The sequence below is a fragment of the Salmo salar genome, chromosome 22 (genome assembly GCF_965601325.2).
Source record: "Salmo salar chromosome 22, fSalSal1, whole genome shotgun sequence".
NCBI lineage: Eukaryota > Metazoa > Chordata > Actinopteri > Salmoniformes > Salmonidae > Salmo > Salmo salar.
The window spans coordinates 43910910-43938021 of record NC_138312.1 but is presented as its reverse complement, the minus strand read 5'-3'; the positions used below and the strand labels follow the sequence as shown (position 1 = coordinate 43938021).

At 44.4% G+C, this 27112-nt stretch overlaps 1 protein-coding gene across 1 annotated transcript; it reads right to left on the bottom strand.

The window, feature by feature from the left end:
* Positions 1–17710: 17710 nt before the first annotated feature.
* LOC106583456 (uncharacterized) lies at positions 17711–22408 on the bottom strand. The gene is made up of 7 exons (XM_014167654.3): positions 22040–22408; positions 20971–21087; positions 20762–20883; positions 20448–20598; positions 20146–20264; positions 17866–20061; positions 17711–17769 (listed from the first exon to the last, which is right to left on the bottom strand). The coding sequence occupies exons 1-6, from the start codon at positions 22353–22355 to the stop codon at positions 17887–17889; spliced, it is 3000 nt and encodes a 999-aa protein (XP_014023129.3). The 5' UTR covers positions 22356–22408; the 3' UTR covers positions 17711–17769; positions 17866–17886.
* Between the last annotated feature and the right edge of the window lie 4704 nt (positions 22409–27112).

Below are 27112 nucleotides of genomic sequence, written 5' to 3'. Positions count from 1 at the left end.
ATTGATTCAATTAAAGCTGTTAAGTCCGGGGAAACTCCAGGGCTGGATGGCATACCAGTTGAGGTAGACAACTTTTTTTTTTACACATACTCAGAGGACAATTATTAGCTTTAACCACTCCTATGTAAATGGTAGACAAGGCCTTACACTCAACAAGGCCTTACACTTCAGTGTTGTGAAACAAAATGTATAGCACATTGAATTAAAAAGGTATTGTCGGATATTATTCATTCTAATCAGACAGTTTTTTTTACATGGACAATACATTGGAGTTAATATAAGACAAGTACTGGAAACAATAGAACACTTTGAAAAGTCTGGGAAACCAGGCTTGCGATTCATTGCTGATTTTGAAAAGGCTTTTGATTAAGTAGGATTGGAGTTTATATATAAATGCCTGGAACATTTCAATTTTGGAGAATCTCTTATAAAATGGGTTGAAGTCATGTATAGTAAACCTAGGTGTAAAATAGTAAATAATGGCTTCTTCTCAAAGTTTTAAACTGTCAAGAGGAGTAAAACAAGGTTGTCCACTATCGGCATATCTATTTATTATGGCCATTTGAAATGTTAGCAATTAAAATCAAATCCAAATAAAATAAAATGTATTTGTCACATACACATGGTTAGCAGGTGTTAATGCAAGTGTAGCAAAATGTTTGTGCTTCTAGTTCCGACCATGCAGTAATATCTAACAAGTAATCTACCAATTCCACAACAACTACCTTGTACACACAAGTGTAAAGGAATGAATACGAATATGTACATAAAAATATATAATTGAGTGATGGCCGAACGGCATAGGCAAGATGTAATAGATGGTATGGAGTAGAGTATATACATATGAGATGAGTATTGTAGGGTATGAAAACATATAAAGCAGCATTGTTTAAGGTGGCTAGTGGTACATTACATCAGGATGGCAAGATGCAGTAGATGGTGTAGAGTACAGTATATACATATGAGATGAGTAATGTAGGTTATGAAAACATTATATAAAGTGGCATTGTTTAAAGTGGCTAGTGATACATCTAATTACATCAAGATGGCAAGATGCAGTAGATGGTATGGTGTACAGTATATACACATATGAGATGAATAATCTAGGTTATGTAAACATTATCTAATACAAATAATATAAAGTGGCAAGTGATAAATTGATTACATCAATTTTCCCATTATTAAAGTAGCTTGAGTTGAGTCAGTATGTTGGCAGCAGCCACTCAATGTTAGTGATGGCTGTTTAACAGTCTGATGGCCTTGAGATAGAAGCTGTTTTTCAGTCTCTCAGTCCCCGCTTTGATGCACCTGTACTGACCTCGCCTTCTGGATGTTAGCGGGGTGAACAGGCAGTGGCTCGGGTGGTTGCTTTCCTTGATGATCTTTTTGGCCTTCCTGTGACATCGGGTGGTGTAGGTGTCCTGGAGGGCAGGTAGTTTGCACCCGGTGATGCGTTGTGCAGACCTCACAATCGACAGGGGATGCTCTCGATTGTGCATCTGTAAAAGTTTGTGAGTGTTTTTGGTGACAAGCTGAATTTCTTCAGCCTCTTGAGGTTGAAGAGGGCTGCTGCGCCATTCTACACCACGGTGTCTGTGTGGGTGGACCATTTCAGTTTGTCCGTGATTTGTACGCCGAGGAACTTAAAACTCTCCACCCTCTCCCCTACTGTCCCGTCAATGTAGATAGGGGGCTGCTCCCTCTGCTGTTTCCTGAAGTCCACGATCATCTCTTTCGTTTTGTTGACATTGAGTGCGAGGTTATTTTCCTGACACCACACTCCGAGGGCCCTCACCTCCTCCCTGTAGGCCGTCTCGTCGTTGTTGGTAATCAAGCCTACCACTGTAGTGTCATCTGCAAACTTGATGATTGAGTTGGATGCGTGCATGGCCACGCAGTCGTGTGTGAACAGGGAGTACAGAAGAGGGCTGAGAACACACCCTTGTGGGGACCCAGTGTTGAGGATCAGCGGGGTGGAGATGTTGTTACCTACCCTCACCACCTGGGGGCGGCCCGTCGGGAAGTCCAGGACCCAGTTGCACAGGGCGGGGTCGAGACCCAGGGTCTCGAGCTTAATGACGAGTTTGGAGGGTACTATGATGTTAAACGCTGAGCTGTAATCGATGAACAGCATTCTTACATAAGTATTCCTCTTGTCCAGATGGGTTAGGGCAGTGTGGAGTGTGATGGCGATTGTGTCGTCTGTGGACCTATTGGGTCGGTAAGCAAATTGGAGTGGGTCTAGGGTGTCAGGTAGGGTGGAGGTGATATGGTCCTTGACTAGTCTCTCAAAGCACTTCATGTTGACGGAAGTGAGTGCTACAGGGCGGTAGTCATTTAGCTCAGTTACCTTAGCTTTCTTGGGAACAGGAACAATGGTGGCCCTCTTGAAGCATGTGGGGACAGCAGACTGGGATAAGGATTGATTGAATATGTCTGTAAACACACCAGCCAGCTGGTCTGTGCATGCTCTGAGGACGCGGCCGGGGATGCCGTCTGGGCCTGCAGCCTTGCGAGGGTTAACACGTTTAAATGTTTTACTCACGTTGGCTGCAGTGAAGGAGAGCCCGCAGGTTTTGGTAGCGGGCTGTGTTAGTGGCACAGTATTGTCCTCAAAGCGAGCAAAAAACTTGTTTAGTCTGTCTGGGAGCAAGGCATCGTGATCCGCGACGGGGCTGATTTTTCTTTTGTAGTCCGTGATTGACAGTAGACCCTGCCACATACCTCTCGTTTTTGAGCCGTTGAATTGCGACTCCACTTTGTCTCTGTACTGACGCTTAGCTTGTTTGATTATCCAACAATAATATCAAGGGGTTAGAAATCCAGGGCTTAAAAACAAAGATGTCATTGTACGCTGATGATTCATGTTTTCTTTTAAATCCACAATTTGGATCCCTCCACAGCCTCAGAGGATCTAGATACTTTTTCTATCCTCTCTGGATTACAACCAAATGATGATAAGTGTACTAAATTACGTATTGGATCACAACAACAAAAAAATACACCCTTTACATTACTGTGCAGTATATCAATAAAAGGGTCTGATGGTGATGTGGACATACTCGGTATACATATCCTGAAATAAATAAATGATCTCACTCCAATACATTTTAATAGAAAGTTAGCAAAAATAGATCAAATCTTGCTACCATGGAAAGGAAAATACCTGTCTATTTGTGGAAAAATCATCCTGATTAACTTAGTCATATCCCAGTTTACCTATTATCTTATGGTCTTGCCTACACCTAGTGAACAGTTATTTAAATTATATGAGGGAAAAAAACATTTTATTTGGAACGGCAAGCCCGACAAAATTCAACGGGCCTATTTATATAATGAATATGAATTGAGGGACTTAAATTATTAAATATTAAAGCTTTAGACCTCTCACTAAACCCACTGCTAGCTAGCCAACCTTTACTGACTAGCAGCACTGTAAAAACTAATACATTACAACAGAACGATTTGACTAGTGCAGTGTTAGTTGTCTTTGTCATAGTTTGATAATTGTGTAGTTTAGAGTAATTATCGAGGTTAGCTAGCCAGCTATAGCCATTTTTCCAAACCTAGCCAACTATTACCGACAAGCAGAATTGTAGAAACTAAATACATTACAAAGGAACGTCTTGATTAGTGCTATGTTAGCTAGCTACATAGTTGCTTTTGTATCATGATAAGGTGTAGTACTGAAACTATCGAGGTTACCTAGCCAGCTACACGTTCAAACAAAGTCAACAACGCAGCCACTGCTAGCTAGCCTACTTCACCAGCCAGCAGTACTGTATCATCTTCGTCATTTTAGTCAATAAAATTTTTGCAACGTAAGCTTAACTTTCTGAACATTCGAGAAGTGTAGTCCACTTGTCATTCCAATCTCCTTTGCATTAGCGTAGCCTCTTCTGTAGCCTGTCAACTATGTGTCTGTCTATCCCTGTTCTCTCCCCTCTGCACAGTCCACACAAACGCTTCACACCGCGTGGCCGCTGCCACTCTAACCTGGTGATCCCAGGGCGCACGACCCACGTGGAGTTCCAGGTCTCCGGCAGCCTCTGGAACTGCCGGTCTGCGGCCAACAAGGCAGAGTTCATCTCAGCCTATGCTACCCTCCAGCATCTCGACTTCTTGGCACTGACGGAAACATGGATTACCACAGATAACACTGCTACTCCTACTGCTCTCTCCTCGTCTGCCCACGTGTTCTCGCATACCCCGAGAGCATCTGGCCAGCGGGGTGGTGGCACTGGAATCCTCATCTCTCCCAAGTGGACATTCTCTCTTTCTCCCCTGACCCATCTGTCTATCTCCTCATTTGAATTCCATGCTGTCACAGTTACCAGCCCTTTCAAGCTTAACATCCTTATCATTTATCGCCCTCCAGGTTCCCTTGGAGAGTTCATCAATGAGCTTGACGTCTTGATAAGTTCCTTTCCTGAGGATGGCTCACCTCTCACAGTTCTGGGTGACTTTAACCTCCCCACGTCTACCTTTGACTCATTCCTCTCTGCCTCCTTCTTTCCACTCCTCTCCTCTTTTGACCTCACCCTCTCACCTTCCCCCCCTACTCACAAGGCAGGCAATACGCTTGACCTCATCTTTACTAGATGCTGTTCGTCCACTAATCTCATTGCAACTCCCCTCCAAGTCTCCGACCACTACCTTGTATCCTTTTCCCTCTCGCTCTCATCCAACACTTCTCACTCTGCCCCTACTCGGATGGTATTGCGCCGTCCCAACCTTCGCTCTCTCTCTCCCGCTACTCTCTCCTCTTCCATCCTATCATCTCTTCCCTCTGCTCAAACCTTCTCCAACCTATCCCCTGATTCTGCCTCCTCAACCCTCCTCTCCTCCCTTTCTGGATCCTTTGATTCTCTATGTCCCCTATCCTCCAGGCCGAGTCGGTCCTCCCCTCCTGCTCCGCGGCTCAACGACTCATTGCGATCTCACAGAACAGGGCTCCGGGCAGCCGAGCGGAAATGGAGGAAAACTCGCCTCCCTGCGGACCTGGCGTCCTTTCACTCCCTCCTCTCTACATTTTCCTCTTCTGTCTCTGCTGCTAAAGCCACTTTCTACCACTCTAAATTCCAAGCATCTGCCTCTAACCCTAGGAAGCTCTTTGCCACCTTCTCCTCCCTCCTGAATCCTCCTCCCCCCCCCCTCCCTCTCTGCGGATGACTTCGTCAACCATTTTGAAAAGAAGGTTGACGACATCCGATCCTCGTTTGCTAAGTCAAACGACACCGCTGGTCCTACTCACACTGCCCTACCCTGTGCTTTGACCTCTTTCTCCCCTCTCTCTCCAGATGAAATCTCGCGTCTTGTGACGGCCGGCCGCCCAACATCCTGCCCGCTTGACCCTATCCCCTCCTCTCTTCTCCAGACCATTTCCGGAGACCTTCTCCCTTACCTCACCTCGCTCATCAACTCATCCTTGACCGCTGGCTACGTCCCTTCCGTCTTCAAGAGAGTGAGAGTTGCACCCCTTCTGAAAAAACCTACACTCGATCCCTCCGAAGTCAACAACTACAGACCAGTATCCCTTCTTTCTTTTCTCTCCAAAACTCTTGAACGTGCCGTCCTTGGCCAGCTCTCCTGCTATCTCTCTCAGAATGACCTTATTGATCCAAATCAGTCAGGTTTCAAGACTGGTCATTCAACTGAGACTGCTCTTCTCTGTGTCACGGAGGCTCTCCGGAGGCTCTCCTCCTAGACCTATCTGCTGCCTTTGATACGGTGAACCATCAGATCCTCCTCTCCACCCTCTCCGAGTTGGGCATCTCCGGCGCGGCCCACGCTTGGATTGCATCCTACCTGACAGGTCGCTCCTACCAGGTGGCGTGGTGAGAATCTGTCTCCGCACCACGTGCTCTCACCACTGGTGTCCCCCAGGGCTCTGTTCTAGGCCCTCTCCTATTCTCGCTATACACCAAGTCACTTGGCTCTGTCATATCCTCACATGGTCTCTCCTATCATTGCTATGCAGACGACACACAATTAATCTTCTCCTTTCCCCCTTCTGATAACCAGGTGGCAAATCGCATCTCTGCATGTCTGGCAGACATATCAGTGTGGATGACGGATCACCACCTCAAGCTGAACCTCGGCAAGACGGAGCTGCTCTTCCTCCCGGGGAAGGACTGCCCGTTCCATGATCTCGCCATCACGGTTGACAACTCCATTGTGTCCTCCTCCCAGAGTGCTAAGAACCTTTGCGTGACCCTGGACAACACCCTGTCGTTCTCTACTAACATCAAGGCGGTGACCCGATCCTGTAGGTTCATGCTCTACAACATTCGCAGAGTACGACCCTGCCTCACACAGGAAGCGGCGCAGGTCCTAATCCAGGCACTTGTCATCTCCCGTCTGGATTACTGCAACTCGCTGTTGGCTGGGCTCCCTGCCTGTGCCATTAAACCCCTACAACTCATCCAGAACGCCGCAGCCCGTCTGGTGTTCAACCTTCCCAAGTTCTCTCACGTTACCCCGCTCCTCCGCTCTCTCCACTGGCTTCCTGTTGAAGCTCGCATCCGCTACAAGACCATGGTGCTTGCCTACGGAGCTGTGAGGGGAACGGCACCTCCGTACCTTCAGGCTCTGATCAGGCCCTACACCCAAACAAGGGCACTGCGTTCATCCACCTCTGGCCTGCTCGCCTCCCTACCTCTGAGGAAGCACAGTTCCCGCTCAGCCCAGTCAAAACTGTTCGCTGCTCTGGCACCCCAATGGTGGAACAAGCTCCCTCACGACGCCAGGACAGCGGAGTCAATCACCACCTTCCGGAGACACCTGAAACCCCACCTCTTTAAGGAATACCTGGGATAGGATAAAGTAATCCTTCTAACCCCCCCCCCCCCCCCCTTAAAAGATGTAGATGCACTATTGTAAAGTGGTTGTTCCACTGGATATCATAAGGTGAATCCACCAATTTGTAAGTCACTCTGGATAAGAGCGTCTGCTAAATGACGTAAATGTAAAATGTAAATGTAAATACATCAGTCATACAAAATTTATACTTACAGTTTTTCTCAGTCGCTTTGGTGCATTTTTCACATCATCCCTAACATGTGCAAAATAATAAGGGCATTTCTCAGAACAATTTGTACAAACTGCAATATACAATAGATGTGTTTCTAAAGCTAGTCAGTCACTAAAAATCCTTAGTACATCTCTCAAAAGTAAATATTCATGCCAATGATCATGTCAGTGTCATCAGAATGATAAGTCATTGTTCACGAACAAGGTCGTCAAAATGTTTAGGCATGTTGTCAATGGAACTGTGTACTTTGACAGTATTACCTGATGTAAACTTAGGCTACAGTTTGGATGACAGTTACTGTATTGAAAATGCACAAGGCTGCACTTCTATGGCATATATCAATTTCAACAGTACTATTTACATATTACTGTATGTGGGTTATTGATTGAAAGAGACTGGACAACCCAAGGGGCACAAAGGAAAAAAAACGAAATTAGAAAGAAACACAGGAAACCACCCCTAAGGCACAACTTTGCCCGCAGCGCTGTTCTAGTGCTGTCTCTACACATCCAGACGTTCCTGTCTGTCGGCCCACATATTCTCATCCACATCACACCGGATATTTTCCCTTCCAATGCAACGTGGAAAGAATCTTTTGGAATGCCTTATCCATCCTCTGCAGGCGTCTACTGTGATGTCCTCACATGCTGCATCCATTGCAGCCAGCAGGGTCATCTGTGTGTGTGGCTGACGATCGTACACCTTCCACCTCCATGCTGAAAATAACTCCTCAATTGAGTTAAGGAATGGTGAATAAGGTGGGAGGAATTCTATGAGCATCCTCAGGTGGGTCACAAACCATTGCCTTATGATGTTTGATCGATGGAAACTCACATTATCACAAATGACCACATACTTTGGCAAATCCTCTCTAAACAGACCCCTCTCATCATCAGGGATGAGAGCCCTGTAGAGAGTCTCTAAAAAGTTGAGTAGATGCTGGGTGTTGGATGGCCCTATAAGGGGGATATGGGTTAGGACACCATGCTCCGAAATAGCAGCACACATGGTGATATTTCCTCCCCGTTGGCCTGGCAAATCCACAGTAGCTCTGTGACTGATGATATTCCGACCCCGCCTTCTGCATTTGGTCAGGTTGAAGCCAGCCTCATCCACGTATACAAAGTTGTGAGAGGGTTCACTTGATTCCAACTCCATTATACGCTATATCCCAGAACACACAGTTGAATTTGTTTTGGTAAGGAAGAGTGACATAAAATGTACATATATTGCATGTTCCTTCCACAGCAAGGGAAATGTGTGCAGTTTATGCTTACTGTACTATGTATCACTATAAAATGTTGCTGTAAAGTAGTTACATAGATATATGTTTTACCTGTACATACTGGTACCGTAGCTCCTTAACTCTGTCCTCATTCCTTTGGAATGGTACACGGTACAGCTGTTTCATACTCATCTGGTTTCTATGCAGCACCCTGTCGATGGTTGAGATGCTAACCGTATGGATGTTTTCAAAGACATCGTTGTCTTCTATAATGGTCCTTTGTATTTCCCTGAGTCTCATTGCATTGTTTGCTCGGACCATGGTGCAAATAGCCTCCTCCTGTTGAGGTGTGAAAAGGCGTCCTCTGCCACCGGTTTGAGGTAATCTTGCAGTCCTATGTGGGGAAAAATGCAGTGATGCATCGCACACTTTCACATAGTTTTTGTCTATGCGAACACACATTTTACTGTAAAACATACAGGTGGGTGCATGTAAGGTGCAGTATGTATCTGTATAGAGTACATTTCTGTATGCTGTGAAATACAAGTGGACTACTGTAATATGAAGCATTGTAGGAAGTATACAGTATACTGCTTATATACAGTAACTTGGCACTGTACATTGGTGTACATACCTGTTCTCTCTTCGAAACTTTTGAACTATTGAGGACACGGTTGATCTCCCAATATTCGGCTGCACCCTTCGACCCGCCTCAGCCATTGTAAGGCCATGATTGACAACATGGTCTACAATAGTGGCCCTTATGTCATCAGATATGCGCCTATGTCCTCTTCTGCCTCTTCCTCTGTTTTGCCTTCCACCACGCATCCTTGCTCCTTTTCTTCCTCCTCTTGGCTGTTGACCCTGTTCGTTTCCTGGTCCATCCATTATTGGAAAATTGCAACTCTGTGTTGTGGTCTGTCTATATATGCTTGCCAATTGATTCTTCATGAGATGCACCTTTGAGCAATTTAGACAACTGGTTGATTGTTGGTTGAACTAACACTTTACATTCCTTCATGAGTGAGGGTCCATTTCACCTGCACCATTCATCAATTCACGTTTTTGTACAAAAGGTCTAATAGAATTGTGTAAAACTATGCTTGACAGTTTATGACAAATAGTTCAACAATTTGGCATGTAATGGCTTCTGCAAGGATCTAATGCCTAGATGTTTTGAGGGGTAAGACTATTCATCAGAGAACCATCTACTATATTTTGATCAACATGACATGAGCAATTGAAAATGTGGAAAAAAGCTGACACTTGTACATTATCAATTGCAATATGTACAAAAGCAATTGCAATTTGTTCAAAGGAATAAGAAATTGCTTTAATGATGTACACAAGTGACTAAATGATTTGGAATTTGTACAAGTAGTATCAAGAATGGCACTTTTGATCTAAGAAATGCGACTGAGAAAAACTAAATCCAAACTGGTTCTCTAGCAAATTAGTAAGAATTTTATATACAGTGAGAGACAGAATAACACACAAAAAATCCAGAAAAACGCATGTCAAAAATGTTATAAAATGATTAGCATTTTGCAAATTTATAACATCTATAACAATTTCTAACATTTTTGACATGTGTTTTTTCTGGATTTTTTTGTTGTTATTCTGTCTCACTGTTCAAATAAACCTACCATTAAAATTATAGACTGAATTTCTTTGTCAGTGGGCAAACATACAAAATCAGCAGGGGATCAAATACTTTTTTCCCCCTCACTGTAACTCTCCAGATCCCACTACTGGGTGATCTGAAAAGTCATGGATCGATCAATAATACTTTAAAACCTCTTAAGGATTGGATGCTTTTTTCCCCAATTTTCACCTAATATGACATACCCAAATCGAACTGCCTGTAGCTCAGGACCTGAAGCAAGGATATGCATATTCTTAATACCATTTGAAAGGAAACACTTTGAAGTTTGTGGAAATGTGAACTGTATGTAGGAGAATAACAGATTAGATCTGGTAAAAGATAATACAAAAGAAAAAAACATGCGTTTTTTTGTACCATCTTTGAAATGGAAGAGAAAATCCATAATGTATTATTCTAGCCACGGCGCAGATTTTGGCCACTAGATGGCAGCAGTGTATGTGCAAGTTTTAGACTGATCCAATGAACCATAATAATTACAGTGGTTTTAGAGGGTGCAACAGGTCAGCACCTCAGGAGTAAATGTCAGTTGGATTTTCATAGCCAAGCATTCAGGAGTCGAAAACAGCAGGTCCAGGACAAGTTAGCACATCCGATGAACAGGTCAGGATTCCATAGCCTGGACCAAGTGGACTGGGAATAGCCAGGAGTCATCAGGCCAGGTAGTGCTGAGGCATGGTTCCAGGGCTCAGGTCCTCCGGGGGGGGTACTTAAGTTCACCAGATAAGAGTATAGCGCAAAAAAGCCTGGCACAACGTGACGCACCCCTCCTAGGAACGGCATGGAAGAGCACTAGTAAGCCAGTGAGCTCTATAGGAGAAAGCCCTACCTCCAGCTGTTTGCTTAGAAGTTCCAGGGACAATAAGGAGGCCTGTGTCTTGTGACCGAAGCATAGGTTTATGTATGGCAGAACCAAATCATATGAAATAGGTAGGAGCAAGTCCATGTAATGCTTTGTAGGTTAGCAGTAAAACCATGAGGTCAGCCCTAGTCTTAACAGGAAGCCAGTGCAGAGGCTAGTACAGGAGTCATATGATAAAAATGTTGGTTTTGGTTCTAGTCAAGATTCTAGCAGCCGTATTTAGCACCAACTGAAGTTTTATTTAGTGCTTTGTCCATGTAGCTGGAGAGTAGAGCATTGCAGTAATCTAATTGTTACGAATCCCTTTGGCCCAGCAGTCTAGGGGGGGGATGGAAACGAAACCCGTAACATAACTCATGCAAATTATAATAGTGATAAAGAACAGTGAGAACAAAAACCACAGACAACTTAAATTTACCGTCAAACACTAAAGGTTTATTTTAAAACACACGGTAAAGGGGGGCAGGAAAAGGGGCTGAGCTGGACCCAAGGAAAGAAACAATAATCCAAAACACCCCTAAACTAGACTAGCCTACTTCAAGAACAGCTAGCTAACTAACCAAAAATACAGTGGGTGGTCCGCCCAGTTCTAACTAGGGTATTTAGACAAGGGTTACCTACGGGTAGTGTATGCCCATGGGCGACTTGTCTTGGTACCCCCTTTTCCCACCATCAAACAAACAGTCAACACTTTAACAAAAACAATACTCACATACAAAGTGACATGTAGTTGCCAAAAACAAGAGAGAGAGAGAGAGAGAGAGAGAGAGAGAGAGAGAGAGAGAGAGAGAGAGAGAGAGAGAGAGAGAGAGAGAGAGAGAGAGAGAGAGAGAGAGAGAGAGAGAGAGAGAGAGATTGGGTTTACAGAGAGGGAGATTGAACTCAAGAGAAAACTGGCTGGGTTTTTAAACCAAGGGAAAGGGATGTGATTGGTTGAGGGAAAAGGAGCAGGTGTCTTGGTTGGTGACTGATTGGGGAATGATGATTGTCACCTGTGAGGGGAGAAGTAGAGAAAAGAAACACACACACAGGATACATACACTGGATACCTGTATCCGTAACACTCCCACCCTTAAAAGAGCAACCCTAGGGGGGATTGAGAACAAAGTTTTTACAATGACTACTCACAAGATCAAACAAAGTCAACCTCACGAAACATACAAAAATCATTTTTACACACGAGACAAAGCATCTGCAAACACATTATCAGAACCCTTTTTGTGGCAGATCTCCAAATTATAATTCTGCACAATAAGAGCCCAACGCATAAGGCGCTGGTTCTGGTTGTACATCCGGTGGAGAAACACTAAGGGGTTGTGGTCAGTATATACTATCACTGGTAGGGCACTAGACCCAATATACACTTCAAAGTATTGCAGAGCTAACAACAAAGCTAGAGCTTCTTGCTCAATGGTTGCATAGTTTGTCTGACATTTGTTAAATTTCCGTGAAAAATAACACACAGGATGATCCACTCCACTCTTGTCCTGCTGCAGTAGAACAGCACCAGCACCTCTGGCACTAGCATCTACCTCAAGTTGAAACGGTCGTTCAAAATCCGGAGCAGCAAGTACAGGGGTATTACATAAGAGTGCTTTAGCAGTTTCAAAAGCTACCTTACAATCAGGGGACCACACAAACGATCTAGCCGGACTGAGTAAATCGGTCAAGGGAACAACTACCGCAGAGAAGTTTTTACAGAAACTACGGTAGTAGCCAACCATTCCTAAAAAGCGGCGTAGCTCTCGTCTGGTGGTAGGTGCAGGGAATGCAGTGATAGCCAAGACCTTATCATCAACAGGGCGCACCTGTCCATGGCCGACCTCTTTGCCAAGATAGGTAACAGTAGCCTTCCCAAACTCGCACTTTGCCAAGTTCAGGGTTAGAGAAGCAGCTGCCAAACGTTCACATACTACCCTTAGAGAGGTAACATGATCTGTCCACTCAGATGAATATATCACTAGATCATCAAAATAGGCACTACAATTGGGAACGCCAGCTAATACAGCGTTAACCAGTCGTTGGAAAGTGGCTGGTGCATTCCGCATTCCAAAAGCCATGACAGAGTATTGTAGGAAGTTGTCTGGGGTCACAAAAGCAGAATTCTCAGAAGCACGTGAGGTTAACGGAACCTGCCAGTAACCTTTTAAGAGGTCCAACTTTGTTACATAAGTAGCAGCACCAACAGTGTCGATACAGTCGTCCAGTCTGGGTAACGGGAACGAATCTGGCATTGTGACAGAATTTACCTTTCGATAATCCGTACATAACCTGGACGTACCATCAGGTTTAGGAACCAGAATGCAAGGAGAACTCCAAGGGCTTGAACTTGGCGTAGCCAGGTCATTCTCCAACAAATATCTCACTTCATCCCTCATTATCTTCCTCTTAGAAGCGTTGACACGATATGGCTGTTGCTTGATAGGGGCAGCATTTCCAACATTAATGTCATGTTCCAACACATTTGTGCGAGTTGGAACGTCATTAAAGAGACATGGAAAACTGTGTAATAGCCTCACAATATCGTCGGCCTGTCCGTCCGTTAAATGAACTAGATCTGACTGGAGAGACAGCAGCATTTGAGTTGGGCAATCTCACACACTGCTGCTGAGTATTGCGCAACTCTAATCCATCTCCATCATTAATATGACAGTCCACTACCATAGCAGTAGAAGCAGAAGAGACAGCAGTACCTTCCGCTGTTTTTGAACTATCTACCTGGGTGATGGGTCAGGTGTGGTATGCTTTCAACATGTTAATGTGATACACACGAGATTGGCGTTTTCTATCAGGAGTTTGAAGCACATCAGTTTCACTTAATTTCTTTTCAATTAAATAAGGACCAGAGAAACGAGCTGACAGTGAAGATCCTGGAACAGGCAATAACACCAGTACTTGGTGACCTGGCTGTAGTGGACGAGAAACAGCCTGTTTATCATAGTGTCTTTCATACTCCTCTGTAAGGAAGACAGAGAGCACAGGCATGTTGTAGGCGCTCACGAAAGCGACTAACGTAGACCAACACATTCTCATCTCTCACACACAACTCTTGGGACAAAAGCTGTTCTTTAAGGACTTTCATTGGTCCTCTCACTGTGACCAAACACTTGTTCTTCCAACAAAACATTTAACACCAGTTGCTTAACCGCTGCCTTAACTAAACTGTGCGAAACAGACAACGAATAATGGTCAGCCAAGGTCAGTAAATCAACTCTACGACATTTGTCAAAAGCCTCCCACGTAGGGTTATCCAAAGTAGCCATCTTGAACTACTACACAAGAGCCCCAAAAAAATAGCAAACACTAATGCTATGACGCTCAACACTGAACTAACCACTACACTAATTTGCACGAGCGGCATGGGTGTCAGTAAAGACATATCCCGGATGAGCCCCCACTCTGTATCCGTAACACTAATCTAGAAGTGACAAAAGCATGAATTAGATTTTTTTGCATTTTGGGGCAAAACATTTCAGATTTTTTGCAATGTTACCAAGATGGAAAGAAACTGCCCTTGAAATTTTCTTGATATGTTCGTCAAAAGAGAGATTAGGGTCCAGAATAAAAGGTCCTTCACAGTTTCATTTGAGACGACTGTACAACCATCAAGATCAATTGTCAGATCAAACAGCAGATCTCTTTGTTTCTTGGGACCTAGAACTAGCCTCTCTGTTTTGTCGTAGTTTAAAAGTAAATCATTTGCCGCCATCCACTTCCTTTTGTCTGAAACACAGGCTTCCAGGGTAGGCAATTTTGGGGCTTCACCATGTTTCCTCAATGTACAGCTGTGTGTTGTCCGCATAGCAGTGAAAGTTGACATTGTATTTCCGAATGACATCACCAAGTGGTAGGATATATAGTGAAAATAGTAGTCCTAAAACAGAACCTTGAGAAACACCTAAATGTACAATTGATTTGTCAGAGGACAAACCATCCACAGAGACAAACATATCTTCCTGACAGATAAACCAGGCAAGAACTTGTCTGTGTAGACCAATTAGTGTTTCAAATCTCTCCAAAAGAATGTGGTGATTGATGGTGTCAAAAGCAAGACTAAGGTCTAGGAGCACAAGGACTGATGCAGAGCCTTGGTCTGATGCCATTAAAAGGTAATTTACCACCTTCAGAGTGTAGTCTCAGTACTATGGGTTCTAAAACCAGACTGAAGTGTTTCAAATACATTGTCTTCATGAAGGCAGTGAGTTGCTGCACATTAGCTTTTAATTATTATTTTTTGAGCGGAATGGGAGAATCGATAAAGGCTGATTGAAATGACTCAGTTTTTTAACAAGGTTTGGCTTTTTCAGGAGAAGCTATATTACTGACACTTTTAGTGAGTTTGGTACACATCTGGAAGATAGGGAGCCGTTTATTAAGTTCAACATAGGAGGGCCAAGCCCAGGATGTTGCCCTTTAAGTAGTTTAGTTGGAATAGGGTCCAGTAGGCAGGTGGCAGGTTTAGAGGCCATGACTATTTTCGTGAATGTGTCGAGAAATACAGGATCCATACATGAACTGTTACTCAGCAAAATCTTTTGAAATTGTTGAATGTAGTGTTATTTTTGTTCAGTATATAGAAATTCTCCCAGTTGCTTGCCCACAAGTTGATATGCAGATGTATGCAGACGATACAGTCCTGTATGTACACTGAAAACAGGCACATTAACTGAAGTTATGATCCACGTCTCTAAATGGTTGGCTGATTGTTGCCTGCATTTAAATATTGACAAGACTGTTTGAACTTCTCTATGAAAATCATTCTCTCCCAAAAAAGCTTTGTCAAGGGGGAAAAAACTAAGTATTTCAGTATCATTTGACTCCAACTTGACATTCAAGAACAAGGTGGTAAACAAGGTCAAGTTTGGACTGTCCAACTTTAGGTTTACAAGGCCTTACCTTCCTCCTGCATACATGCTATAATGTTCTCACATCTGAGTTAGTGCCTCATGCTGGTCACAAGCAGGATCCCCAATTTAAAAACTGTTTGTAGAGCAATAAAATTAAGATTTTTGATGACAAACCAAACAGTTATCACCATTGTCACACCATTCAAACAATTTATTCAGTCTGGACCATTTTAAGCAGTATGCAGATGCAAACCTTGTCTTAAAGACTCTACATGGTCTTGCTACTCTACGCCAACATATCATGCTCTAGGAAAGCACCTCCAGGATAAGAGAAGTAACCAGACCGCGTTGTCCATTTCTGACACAAACTCAGACAATGTGGTGGTAAATAGACAAATACAAAAAAAACCTTTGTAAATATTATGGTCTACAGCCCATCATGACGTATTCTAACTCAGGCGAGCAGAACCTAGACTTCCTTAGAGGTTTGCGCACCAGCTGTTAAGACATCCCACCCCTGATCTTACTGGACTCTGCCAGTCCATCCTGCCGATGCATAGAAAAACCAGCTAGATTTAAATTAGCCATGTCCTTGTTAAGCCATGACTCCAAGAAGCCACTTGGGAGTGGACAATATTACCTCTAGCAACATTCACTTAAATATGAATTATTGTTCATGTTAGAGCTTCCCTGAGCCAGTTTCTGCAGAAATTCAGTTGTGCAAACCCAGTTTTATCAGGTGGCCGGTCTCAGGTGAAGTTGGATTTGAATGTCCTGGGCTGGCGTGGTTACACTCGATCTGTGGTTGAGGCCGCTTGGACATACTGCCAAATTCTAAAACTACATTGGTGGCTTTTTGGTAGAGAAATTAACATTAATTCTCTGGCAACAGCTCTGGTGAGTATTCCTGTAGTCCACATGCCCCCTCAACATCTGTGGCATCTGCACATTTGTGGCCTTTTTGTACCCAGCACAAGGTGAACCGGTATAAATCAGCTTCTTGATATGCCACGTCAGGTGGATGGATCTTGGCAAAGGATGGAAAAAAATAAAGTGCACAATTTTAGAGAAATTTGCGCACACACACTTCTGGGATTTTTTAAATTTTTTTCCCCAGCTCATGAAACCAACATTTTACATTCATATTTTTGTTCCATGCAAGCATGTTCTCTGGAGTACACAACTGATATAAACATGTACTTTGATAGGGTCTCTGCTTACACAGCTAGATAGAAAGCTCTCAAAGCACATGAGAAACCATTTTAAATAATGCCTCAAATAGTTCAAAGCAGATTGTCAGTGTTTCCTACTGGTCCTAGACTATGGTGACAACTATACGAACGCAGCTTAAAGTAGCTCACTGCGCTTTATTACAGGCATCAGGTTTAGTTACTCAGCCTTATTGTCAACCAGAAAGTTGGCCCTCAGTCACAGGTTGATACATTTCTAGAATATATAAAAGCCCTTAACTCCCACTGTACCAAACATTACTTTAAAAGTGTGTTTCTAATTTTGCATACACTTCTCCAGAGTAACAGTGTACAAGTTACCACCTGGTCTCAGGGATGTTAACTCTGATCAAAGCAATTTCTGGAGTTAACCGAATAACCCTTTAAATTGGATTTTTGGTACCTCTAGGGCAATTTAGAAATCTGAGGACCTTAACTGAGGAATGTTTTGTATGACTTATTTCTGCTTGCATTTAATTTGAGGTCATCTAAGACTTCCTGATAATATAAAAGGTTACATTGTTACTAAACATGTTGCTAAGTCAAACACTTGAAAATTAGATCCATCAAGAGTTAAGCCTAAATAAATGCAATTAGAAAAATAACTTTTGAAAAGTGGCACATTTGCTGGACTTTATTTCAAGGCGAAACAGGCACCTCACAGCTGAAGCCTAAATACTATCATGTTACCGAGGTCATGTACAAGCATGAATGCAACTAAAGCACAGGCAGGAAGGGAGAGAATGCTAGCTAGCCACCCCGTAGAGCCTGTGGTTGGCTGGCCTGGTGCTAGTTCCCTGGCCAACAGTACCCCTGTTCCAACTGTCAAGTAAAACCATCAACTCAAGCTGTACATCAAGTGAATTTATTTTACACTTCACAAGTAATGGCTGGAAACTGTAGATTGCACCTGTTGAAAGTAGTGTGATTAAACTTCAATTGTTTATGATGTAAATAGTACATTAGATATTTAAACTTAGTTACATGTGTGATAATTATGCCTTACCATAAATTACTCCTTAGGCCCCTAATAATGATACAGTGCCGTTCCATAATGGGGTGAGAACAGAGCAGAGGCATACGGATTCCAGCTGCGAACCATCGGGTACTGGTCATATTGCATGAAGGACTGCTTGGGTTGGGCCTGGGGTGTGGTGCCAGGGGTAGTGCTAGCAGTTACTGGAGGAGTGGCTGACTTTTGACTGTAGGATAAATCCGAGTAATGATATTTCTGGGGGTTATTCTGGTTATCCAGTTGGCTGGCTATGATGGGGGGTGCTCTTGGGACAGAGCGTTGAGGGAAAAATCCAGGGAAATTGTACTGGGGGAACTGGTAGCTCAGTGGGACCTGGGGGTATCCTTTAGGTGGCATATGCAGGGCCTGATTTTTTTGTTTAGGTGTGGTTGTGGAGGCTGATGGGAAATAAGGTTGAGGGGGATGCGTAGTAAAATGGTATGGGTAAAACATCTTTAAGTCAGGAATTTGTGGGACCTGGGGGTCTCCTTTAGGTGGCATATGCAGGGCCTGGGTGGCAGGTTGAGGGGAATTTGTTTGTTTAGGTGAGGTAGTGGGAGCTGATGTTGGGAAATAGCGTTGAGGGGGATACGGAGGAAGATGGTATTGGTAAAACGGGTGGAATTCAGGAATTTGTGGGACCTGGGGGTCTCCTTTAGGTGGCATATGCAGGGCCTGGGTGGCAGGTTGAGGGGAATGCGTTTGTTTAGGTGATGTAGTGGGAGCTGATGTTGGGAAATAGCGTTGAGGGGGATATGGAGGAAGATGGTATGGGTAAAACGGGTGGAATTCAGGTGTTTGTGGGACCTGGGGGTCTCTTTTAGGTGGCATATGCAGGGCCTGGGTGGCAGGTTGAGGGGAATTTGTTTGTTTAGGTGAGGTAGTGGGAGCTGATGTTGGGAAATAGGGTTGTTGAGGGGGATACGGAGGAAAACGGTATGGGTAAAACGGGTGGAATTCAGGCATTTGTGGGACCTGGGGGTCTCCTTTACGTGGCATATGCGTGGCCTGGCTAGAAGGTTTAGGGGAATGCGTTTGTTTAGGTGAGGTAGTGGGAGCTGATGTTGGGAAATAGCGTTGAGGGGGATACGGAGGAAGATGGTATGGGTAAAACGGGTGGAATTCAGGAATTTGTGGGACCTGGGGGTCTCTTTTAGGTGGCATATGCAGGGCCTGGGTGGCAGGTTGAGGGGAATTTGTTTGTTTAGGTGAGGTAGTGGGAGCTGATGTTGGGAAATAGCGTTGAGGGGGATATGGAGGAAGATGGTATGGGTAAAACGGGTGGAATTCAGGTGTTTGTGGGACCTGGGGGTCTCTTTTAGGTGGCATATGCAGGGCCTGGGTGGCAGGTTGAGGGGAATTTGTTTGTTTAGGTGAGGTAGTAGGAGCTGATGTTGGGAAATAGGGTTGTTGAGGGGGATACGGAGGAAAACGGTATGGGTAAAACGGGTGGAATTCAGGCATTTGTGGGACCTGGGGGTCTCCTTTACGTGGCATATGCGTGGCCTGGCTAGAAGGTTTAGGGGAATGCGTTTGTTTAGGTGAGGTAGTGGGAGCTGATGTTGGGAAATAGCGTTGAGGGGGATACGGAGGAAGATGGTATGGGTAAAACGGGTGGAATTCAGGAATTTGTGGGATCTGGGGGTCTCTTTTAGGTGGCATATGCAGGGCCTGGGTGGCAGGTTGAGGGGAATTTGTTTGTTTAGGTGAGGTAGTGGGAGCTGATGTTGGGAAATAGCGTTGAGGGGGATATGGAGGAAGATGGTATGGGTAAAACGGGTGGAATTCAGGTGTTTGTGGGACCTGGGGGTCTCTTTTAGGTGGCATATGCAGGGCCTGGGTGGCAGGTTGAGGGGAATTTGTTTGTTTAGGTGAGGTAGTAGGAGCTGATGTTGGGAAATAGGGTTGAGGGGGATACGGAGGAAAACGGTATGGGTAAAACGGGTGGAATTCAGGCATTTGTGGGACCTGGGGGTCTCCTTTACGTGGCATATGCGTGGCCTGGCTAGAAGGTTTAGGGGAATGCGTTTGTTTAGACATGGTAGTGGCTGCTGTTGGGGAAGTGGGTGGTTGGGGGGGATACAGAGGGTATCCAGACGTAACAGGTTCAGTTTGATGGAGGCCTGCAGGGCAGGAGAACGTGAGCTCCCCAGCAACCGAGAGCATAAAAAGCAAACGCTCATCATCCTGAGTAGAAAAAACAAAAGTCAGGAAATCACCAAAGTGACCATTTGATCACTTTCATGACCACAAGATCACAGTGAGGACTACCTTCAACTCCACACAGGGTCCCGTGTATGGTGCAGTGATCACCATTACTCCAAAGAATGGCTCAATGGTTAAGCGACATTGCTGGGAGACTGAGAGAAGTGGCTCCCACACACCAGACACTGAAAAATATCAATTTCAGTGTGAGCAACAGAATAGACTGTAGGCATACACCAGTCTACTGGCAACCATTGATAGAAATGAGAAGTCTTTTGGATCAGCATTCATTCACCATAGGTTCAAATTAATACATTTAATATGCCCAAATATACCATGTGCACTGGAAATGTCAAAGAATTACCCACCTTTGACTTGAAGAGCATTTGCTGCCATGGGAAACTTCACGACCATGCCAGATAAATAGCAGGAAACAGAGGGAGGAGGGGGTGGTGCAACAGGACAAGACATGGTCATGGGTGCCCCCCACAGACGCAGTGGCAGAATATAGTTACCCCCCTGTATGAAGGAAAACATTTGTATCATGATGCAACCCCTGTAAATGTGCTTTAACAGCCAACATGTGAATAGAGGCTCAAAGCAACATTTAACAGTACAAGATTATTCAAGAGTTAATTTTAACATTTTTAGTAAGGTAAAGCCTCCATGGAGGTAATATCACCTCTTGAGTGACATGGCAGCCTTGGTATGGTGCGACAAACATTACATCTCTGATTGACCGCTTCACAGAGAAGCCACAGTGAGTTGGCATTCGGGACAGGGGAAAAACAGGAAACCCATCACCTGCACAAGACAGAAATACCTCAGGCTAAACCAACTAAGCAGCATCAGGGTTTAATATTTCTTACCTAGTGGGCACATTCTACTTACCGCCATCGACCAGAAAATGTGGAGCTCTCCCCCCTTTGACCCGAAGTGTCATTGTATCATTGCTACACTGTACTGATGGCCCCATGTGCTGGAGTTTAGCAGCCAACTTGTGCCATTCTGGGAGAGGGAATGAATAAACAGGATTTGTAAAGGCTCAAACATGTGCCATCTTTAAAGGGGCAATCTGGGATTCAAACAAAGGGCTATAACATTTTAGTCATCCATTCAGCAAAACAGCAGTCTGAAGTGTGTCCAGTTGCAAGGGGTCCATTTGAATTTAGAAAATGCAGCCTTTAAACTAAATGTTTTGGTCCATGATGTAGTCCAGTGAACACAGCAGTGGCGGTTCTAGACCATTCAACTGGGGGGGGCCAAGCTAGGGCCAGTTGTACGGTTAGAGGGGCCAGTTACATTAAACGTTATTGTTGTCATATCGTTTTCACTGCATTGCAGACAAAAATCATGTTCATAATGCAGATGCATGTGGTACGATACTGTTGTGTTCCGCCTAAAGCCATCCCTCTAGAAAATGTGGGTTAAATGAGTGTTCCAAGTGGCCACTGTATTAACAGATGTAAAAAAGAAAGCAAAAATTAGTTATGTAAAAATGTTCATACTCCACATTTAGGGGGGCCACAAGGGGGTCAAATTGTTGTCACAGGGGCACTGCCCCCCCAACCACTAGTGGAACACAGCCATTTTGCCCCTTTCAAATCTCTGATCGAGACACTTTGGGGTGGACCCACCTGCCACAACATACACCCATTTCAATCAAGGAGAAGACATGGTGTACACATTGGATTACTTAAAAAAATAATAAGAGGAACGTTTTGTATAGCCACATATGTAACTACCAATATAAAAATTGTCAAATGTGTTGGTTAAATCACATTAGCTGGTGTTACAATCTGTAGCTAGAATGGGGCTAAACCAATGTATCCACTAAATCAGAGTTCAGCTGTGGATGCAAAGACTGACCAACGATGTGTTGAAGCAATATAGCATTTTACTATTAGGCTACATGATTTACAGACAAATGGAGAAAAAAAAGGGAGGCCTGGTGGCTTACCTTGTGATGCAGGCTGTCCAGCCCGATTACCAGCCTCAAATGCAAGAGATCCGTTTTGAGTCTTGATGCGGTCAGAAGCGGCGGATTCATCATTGGTTACTTCGAAACCCACCCTTCTCCGTTGGACGTTATTCCCAACTACAAGCCTCCCGGATCGGACAGTCGTCGGATACATTTTGGCATTTTTTGGCATTGAAATGCTTGCGTCTGGAATCTGCCCAAAGCAAGGGGTTAACACAGCGCTAATCGTTGCCATCACCGTAAAATACAATATAGGATGTTTCCACGACATAACATCTCTAATCGTTTTTCGCATGGTGGTACAAACAAAAATCTGTGCAATTGCGCTTATACGCGAGTTCACTGAGGTCTCTGGTAGAAGTTGCTCCAAATTTAAACGGCTTGCCTAATTGAAAGACCAATCAGAATTTAGCTCGACTGGTGACAATTTTTTACACTAATTAGTAGCGTGCCCGGTTAAGTTGCAGATAGAAAGGCAGGCCAATTGAGGTGCCCGTGCCAAACATCACTACTGTACATGCCAGAAGCAGTGGCGACCCGTCATTCAGGGCAAGTGGGGCTGTTTTGAGCCCCACATATAATTTTTTGGGGGGGGCTTGCCTGTTTTGCATGTTATTTTGGCATTAATACATGTCACATAACAGTTTGCAAAAAATGTAAAAATAATATATATCAATGAGTTAATAAAGACGCATACAAACATGGTCTCTTTTTTGTTTTCTTGAGTAAGGCAGCTCCAAAATGCAGGTTTTCAGCCTAGCTCAGTGCTTTCTGTGGTGGTGGGGCAAGCCAGCAGAAAATACGGAGTGTTGCACCGTGATTGCCTCAGTGTTCTGTCACTCATGGGGACTTCACGTCACTGCGAAGTGTAAGAGGAGACATTGAAAATTCTAGCCCTTCGGCTGCTGCCATAGAATTGCCCATCCAAGACGGCTCAAGGTCATTGACCACAGATAAAATGAAGTCAAATCATGTTATATGTACATTAGCTTTGATTGGACTGATCATGTCATCATCATACTTTCAAAATCTTAGCTAGAAAGCATTATCATTAATCAAGTCGACAATCTACTGGCAAATCCTTTTTAATCCTTGTCATATGAAGAGAAATAATGAAGAGAAATTTTTGATGAAACTTATTGGTGCTCATCGGCCAATAAGTGTGTGGTCTCAGACCTGGGATTAAGGGGCTCTTTTCCAAGTTTAAAATGATAAACATTCAACATTGGTCATACTGTCAATGAAGCACGATTTGTGTCGCGGTCAAAACAACTGTTAACTTGGAGGCCCGCTAATATTTTAAGCGCTTTCATTGTCTGCTTTAATGCACCCTTTATTTATCCTACGGTGCTGACTTGATGTACAGGGAAAACACTGTGTGTTGAATGGCTCATGTTCTGAATTCTGTCGCTGTACATTTCAAAAGTGCTAAGCAAATAGTTATTGACTATAAAGTATATCTGTTCACAGTGCATTTCTCTATCGTTCTCAACTAATAGAACATCCTGAAGCAATGTTAGCTTGTCTAAATCAATCAGAGGCTAATCAATTAGTATGGCACATCAACTTTTGATTTTTATCTATGATTGTTATTATGTCGTGTTTATGTAGGCTATCTTTCCAGTTATAGACTGTACGAACTGTTAATCTCTGCTCTTATTAGAGCAGGGATATAAACTAGCCTATATAATAAACCACAATAATTGCAATAACACTCAGGAGTCAGGATTTAATGTTTTATTTATTTAGTCAGAAACATAACATATATGGTCAACTTAGTTTTATTCATCATTGTGTTATATTGTCCACTGAAATTAATAATACAATTGTAAAATCATCAAAATGAACATAACTTAATACCGGAAAAAAATTTTAAAATACATTTACGCTTGATCATGTATTTCTATTTCATGGAAATAATGAAGAGAGAATTGTTCAAGTAAAGTCAGTGTATATAACAAAAAGATCTAAAAAAAGAATACAGAATATTTTAGTATCTTTCAAATAACCTAGCCAATCGCCAATCAACTACTACTCTAGTTGTCCCATGGGGATTCTAACATAGCATAATATGACTTTATTCAAAGCAAACAAGTGGATAACTTGTGTGGAGCAGTTCCCTTGTCAACAGTGTGGATTGGAAGTACTGATGTGAAGTGACATGGGCATTGGCTGAGGTGATGGGGTGAAGATGTCAGCTCATAGGTCTGTAACGTTTATGAGGCGGCAGGTAGCCTAGTGGTTAGAGTGTTGGGCCAGTAACTGAAAGGCTGCCCCTGAACAAGGCAGTTAACCCACTTTTCCCTGGTAGGCCGTCATTGTAAATAAGAATTTGTTCTTAAAAGACTTGCCTAGTTAAATCAAATTTTAAAAATGTCACTGCTGCCCATACTGGACCCTGCTGAGTGACCCCTGGCTCATTCACCTTGTCTGGAACCATAGACATGTATACATCATTGGAACTTCCTCCTCTTGGTGCTCAGGGGTTGGAGATGGCTGAAGGATCTGATCAGAAGCCTGCAATAACTGAATGAGCCTCTGGCTTTGGCTGTGGGTGCTCCTTGGCTCTGAAATTGTCAGGAGTTGCAGCGTCCAGCCATAGCCACCAGAGGTGTGAGAGATGGTTGTGATCTCACTGTCCTTCAGTGAGAGGTCAGCTCCAGCTTGGTGTGTCCAGGAAGAAAGGGGTGGGGCTGTGAAGTGGCTGCCCACCCCTAGCAGGTGTCCATGGTCACGGTGGAGCACGTTGTCGATGCGGAGATTGATTGTGACAGAGGACACACAACTCTATGAAGGAGAGGATGCACTCGTGCTCACTGCCACAGTAGGGAAGAGATGCTGCTGGCAGTGGGTCCTCCTCCACCCTTATGATGACATGGTGTCTCAGACTATCTGTGGTGGTGGAGTGGGGGGTCATCATAGACACGGCATATGGAGCTGCTTTCGAGTGATGCTGCCGAACGCAATTGTTTGGCATGAGTTCCGCCCAGTTTTTCTCTGACTTTGTAAAAGGCTCCAGCCACAGTGTTTTCTGCACCCTGTCCCAAAACAACGCTCCCTCTGCCCTCCCTTGGCTGTCGTCACTCGTAGCATGGCTCCTCCAGGGAGTCCAGGAAACCCAGGAGCTTAGCACCAGCATAGAGAATCCCAAGAACAACTCTAGCACCCGAGCCCAGAACTGGCCCAGCCACCAGCCCCAGCCGAAGCACCTCCGGTCCCCCAGCAGCCCATAGAGCCAGAGCAGGCTATTGATCTGCAGGCCGGAGCTGTCACATGCCTTGCAAGCTCCTCAATCCTCTGAGGCGCCCCCACTGGGGTATGGGGTTCTTGGAAAAGGGGTGCAGGTGGGAAAGTGACTGGGTGAGAATGCCCAGGCAGAGGGTCAGGACCCAACAGAGAGAGAGGCTCTGTAGCGGCAGAGGGGGGGCAGGGGACAGCATTGGGGAGAGCAGGTCGGCTGTCAGCAGAAGAGTTCTTCCCAACACACAGGGGCGCTACAGTGCTGGGGAGAGCAGATTCAGGTTGGCCCCTCGCAGAGCGATCAAGGCCAGGGCAACCTGTGCCCACAGCCGCAGGTTGTAGATGGCAGTGAGGACGGGCCGTGACAGGATCTGACGTGTGCCGTACGGGTCAATGAGGAGGAGGACAGCACGCAGAGCTCCAGTCAGCAGCAGCAACCCATTGGCCAGGGCATCACAGAGGGGGTGGAGCATATACAAACCACCCACCATTTCCAACACAGCCACACAGGACAGCAGCAGGAAAAATCCAGCAGAGCCGTAGACAGGGCGCTCCCAGGCGAAGGCCAGCGTGCGGCTCAGGTCCTCCCACAGAAGAAGGGTTCCATTGGTATCGGTAAGGACCATGCAGGGGCCCAGGCCCAGCACACAGGGGCCTCCATTCAGGTTCTGATGTGTTATGGTGCCAAACACACCATAGCAGACAGGGAGCGCAGGCCAGAGCTTACCCTTGTCTGACAGACTCAGAGAGAGCGAGAGAGTGAAATTATTCTCTCAGCTAATGATACAGTAGGCCTATGCAACGTTACACTAAGATACATTACCATTTTTTACGTGTTGATCGATTGTTTTGTTCACGTCAGGGGATAACGCTGCCGACGACTCAGTTGTTTGTATGTCAGGAATGGATTGAGTTTATTCCCTGTCTGAAGAAAAAAGAGCAAGCACATGGAAGAGGAAATGCTTAGATGTTTGTGAACAATTATAATAAAACAAAATAAGATTGTGTTGTTAACTGCTTTACTCTTACCTGTTTGAAACTGTTCTGTCACAATGGCAGATGACAAGGAGGAGGAGTGGGACTGTTTTGCCCGTATGTTGCTTCATAAAGGAACCATTGAGTCAATCACAAAAATGTCTTCCTCATTCTCCTCCAGTGCTCTGAGCCCTTCTTCGGTAGTGGCCTCTGTAATTGTGGGTTTAGGAGATTGGTGGGAGCTGTGATAAGTGAATGAGTTTGGATAAATAAAAATATCTGGTGTCTGATAAGGGAATTTATATGCTTAAAGGTAATGACTAAATAATTCCACCCTGAAACGTAATTATGACATTATGTAACATGTATAATGAATTAAAGTGATAAACTTAAGTCCAATAAGGTTCAGTAGAGACATGTGAGGGAGAGAAATGTGTGTGTGTGTGTGTGTGTGTGACTAAGAAGATACCGAGAACAATTAAACTGTATGGCCTGACCTAGCTAGAACTCTGAGAAACTTACGATAGGACAGGGAGTCCTTTCAAGGTTCCTCTAATCTCGGGGGAATGGAACTGCTAGCTTGGTAGTGATAAACAGTGGTGAGAACCATGGGGAAGGATACATCCCACCTACTGTTCGTGTGTATGTATGTGCATAGGCTATCTACTGTTTGTGTGGAGGTATGTGCGTAAGTAGGGAGTGAGTTATAAAATGGTATTTCTTTGTATTATGGACTTTAGAAAGTTCTCGTGAATAAACTGTACGAACATTTTGCATAAGCTGAGTCTTTGCCTAATTATTATTAAACCCAGGGTCTTACAAACCTTGTGGATTGGT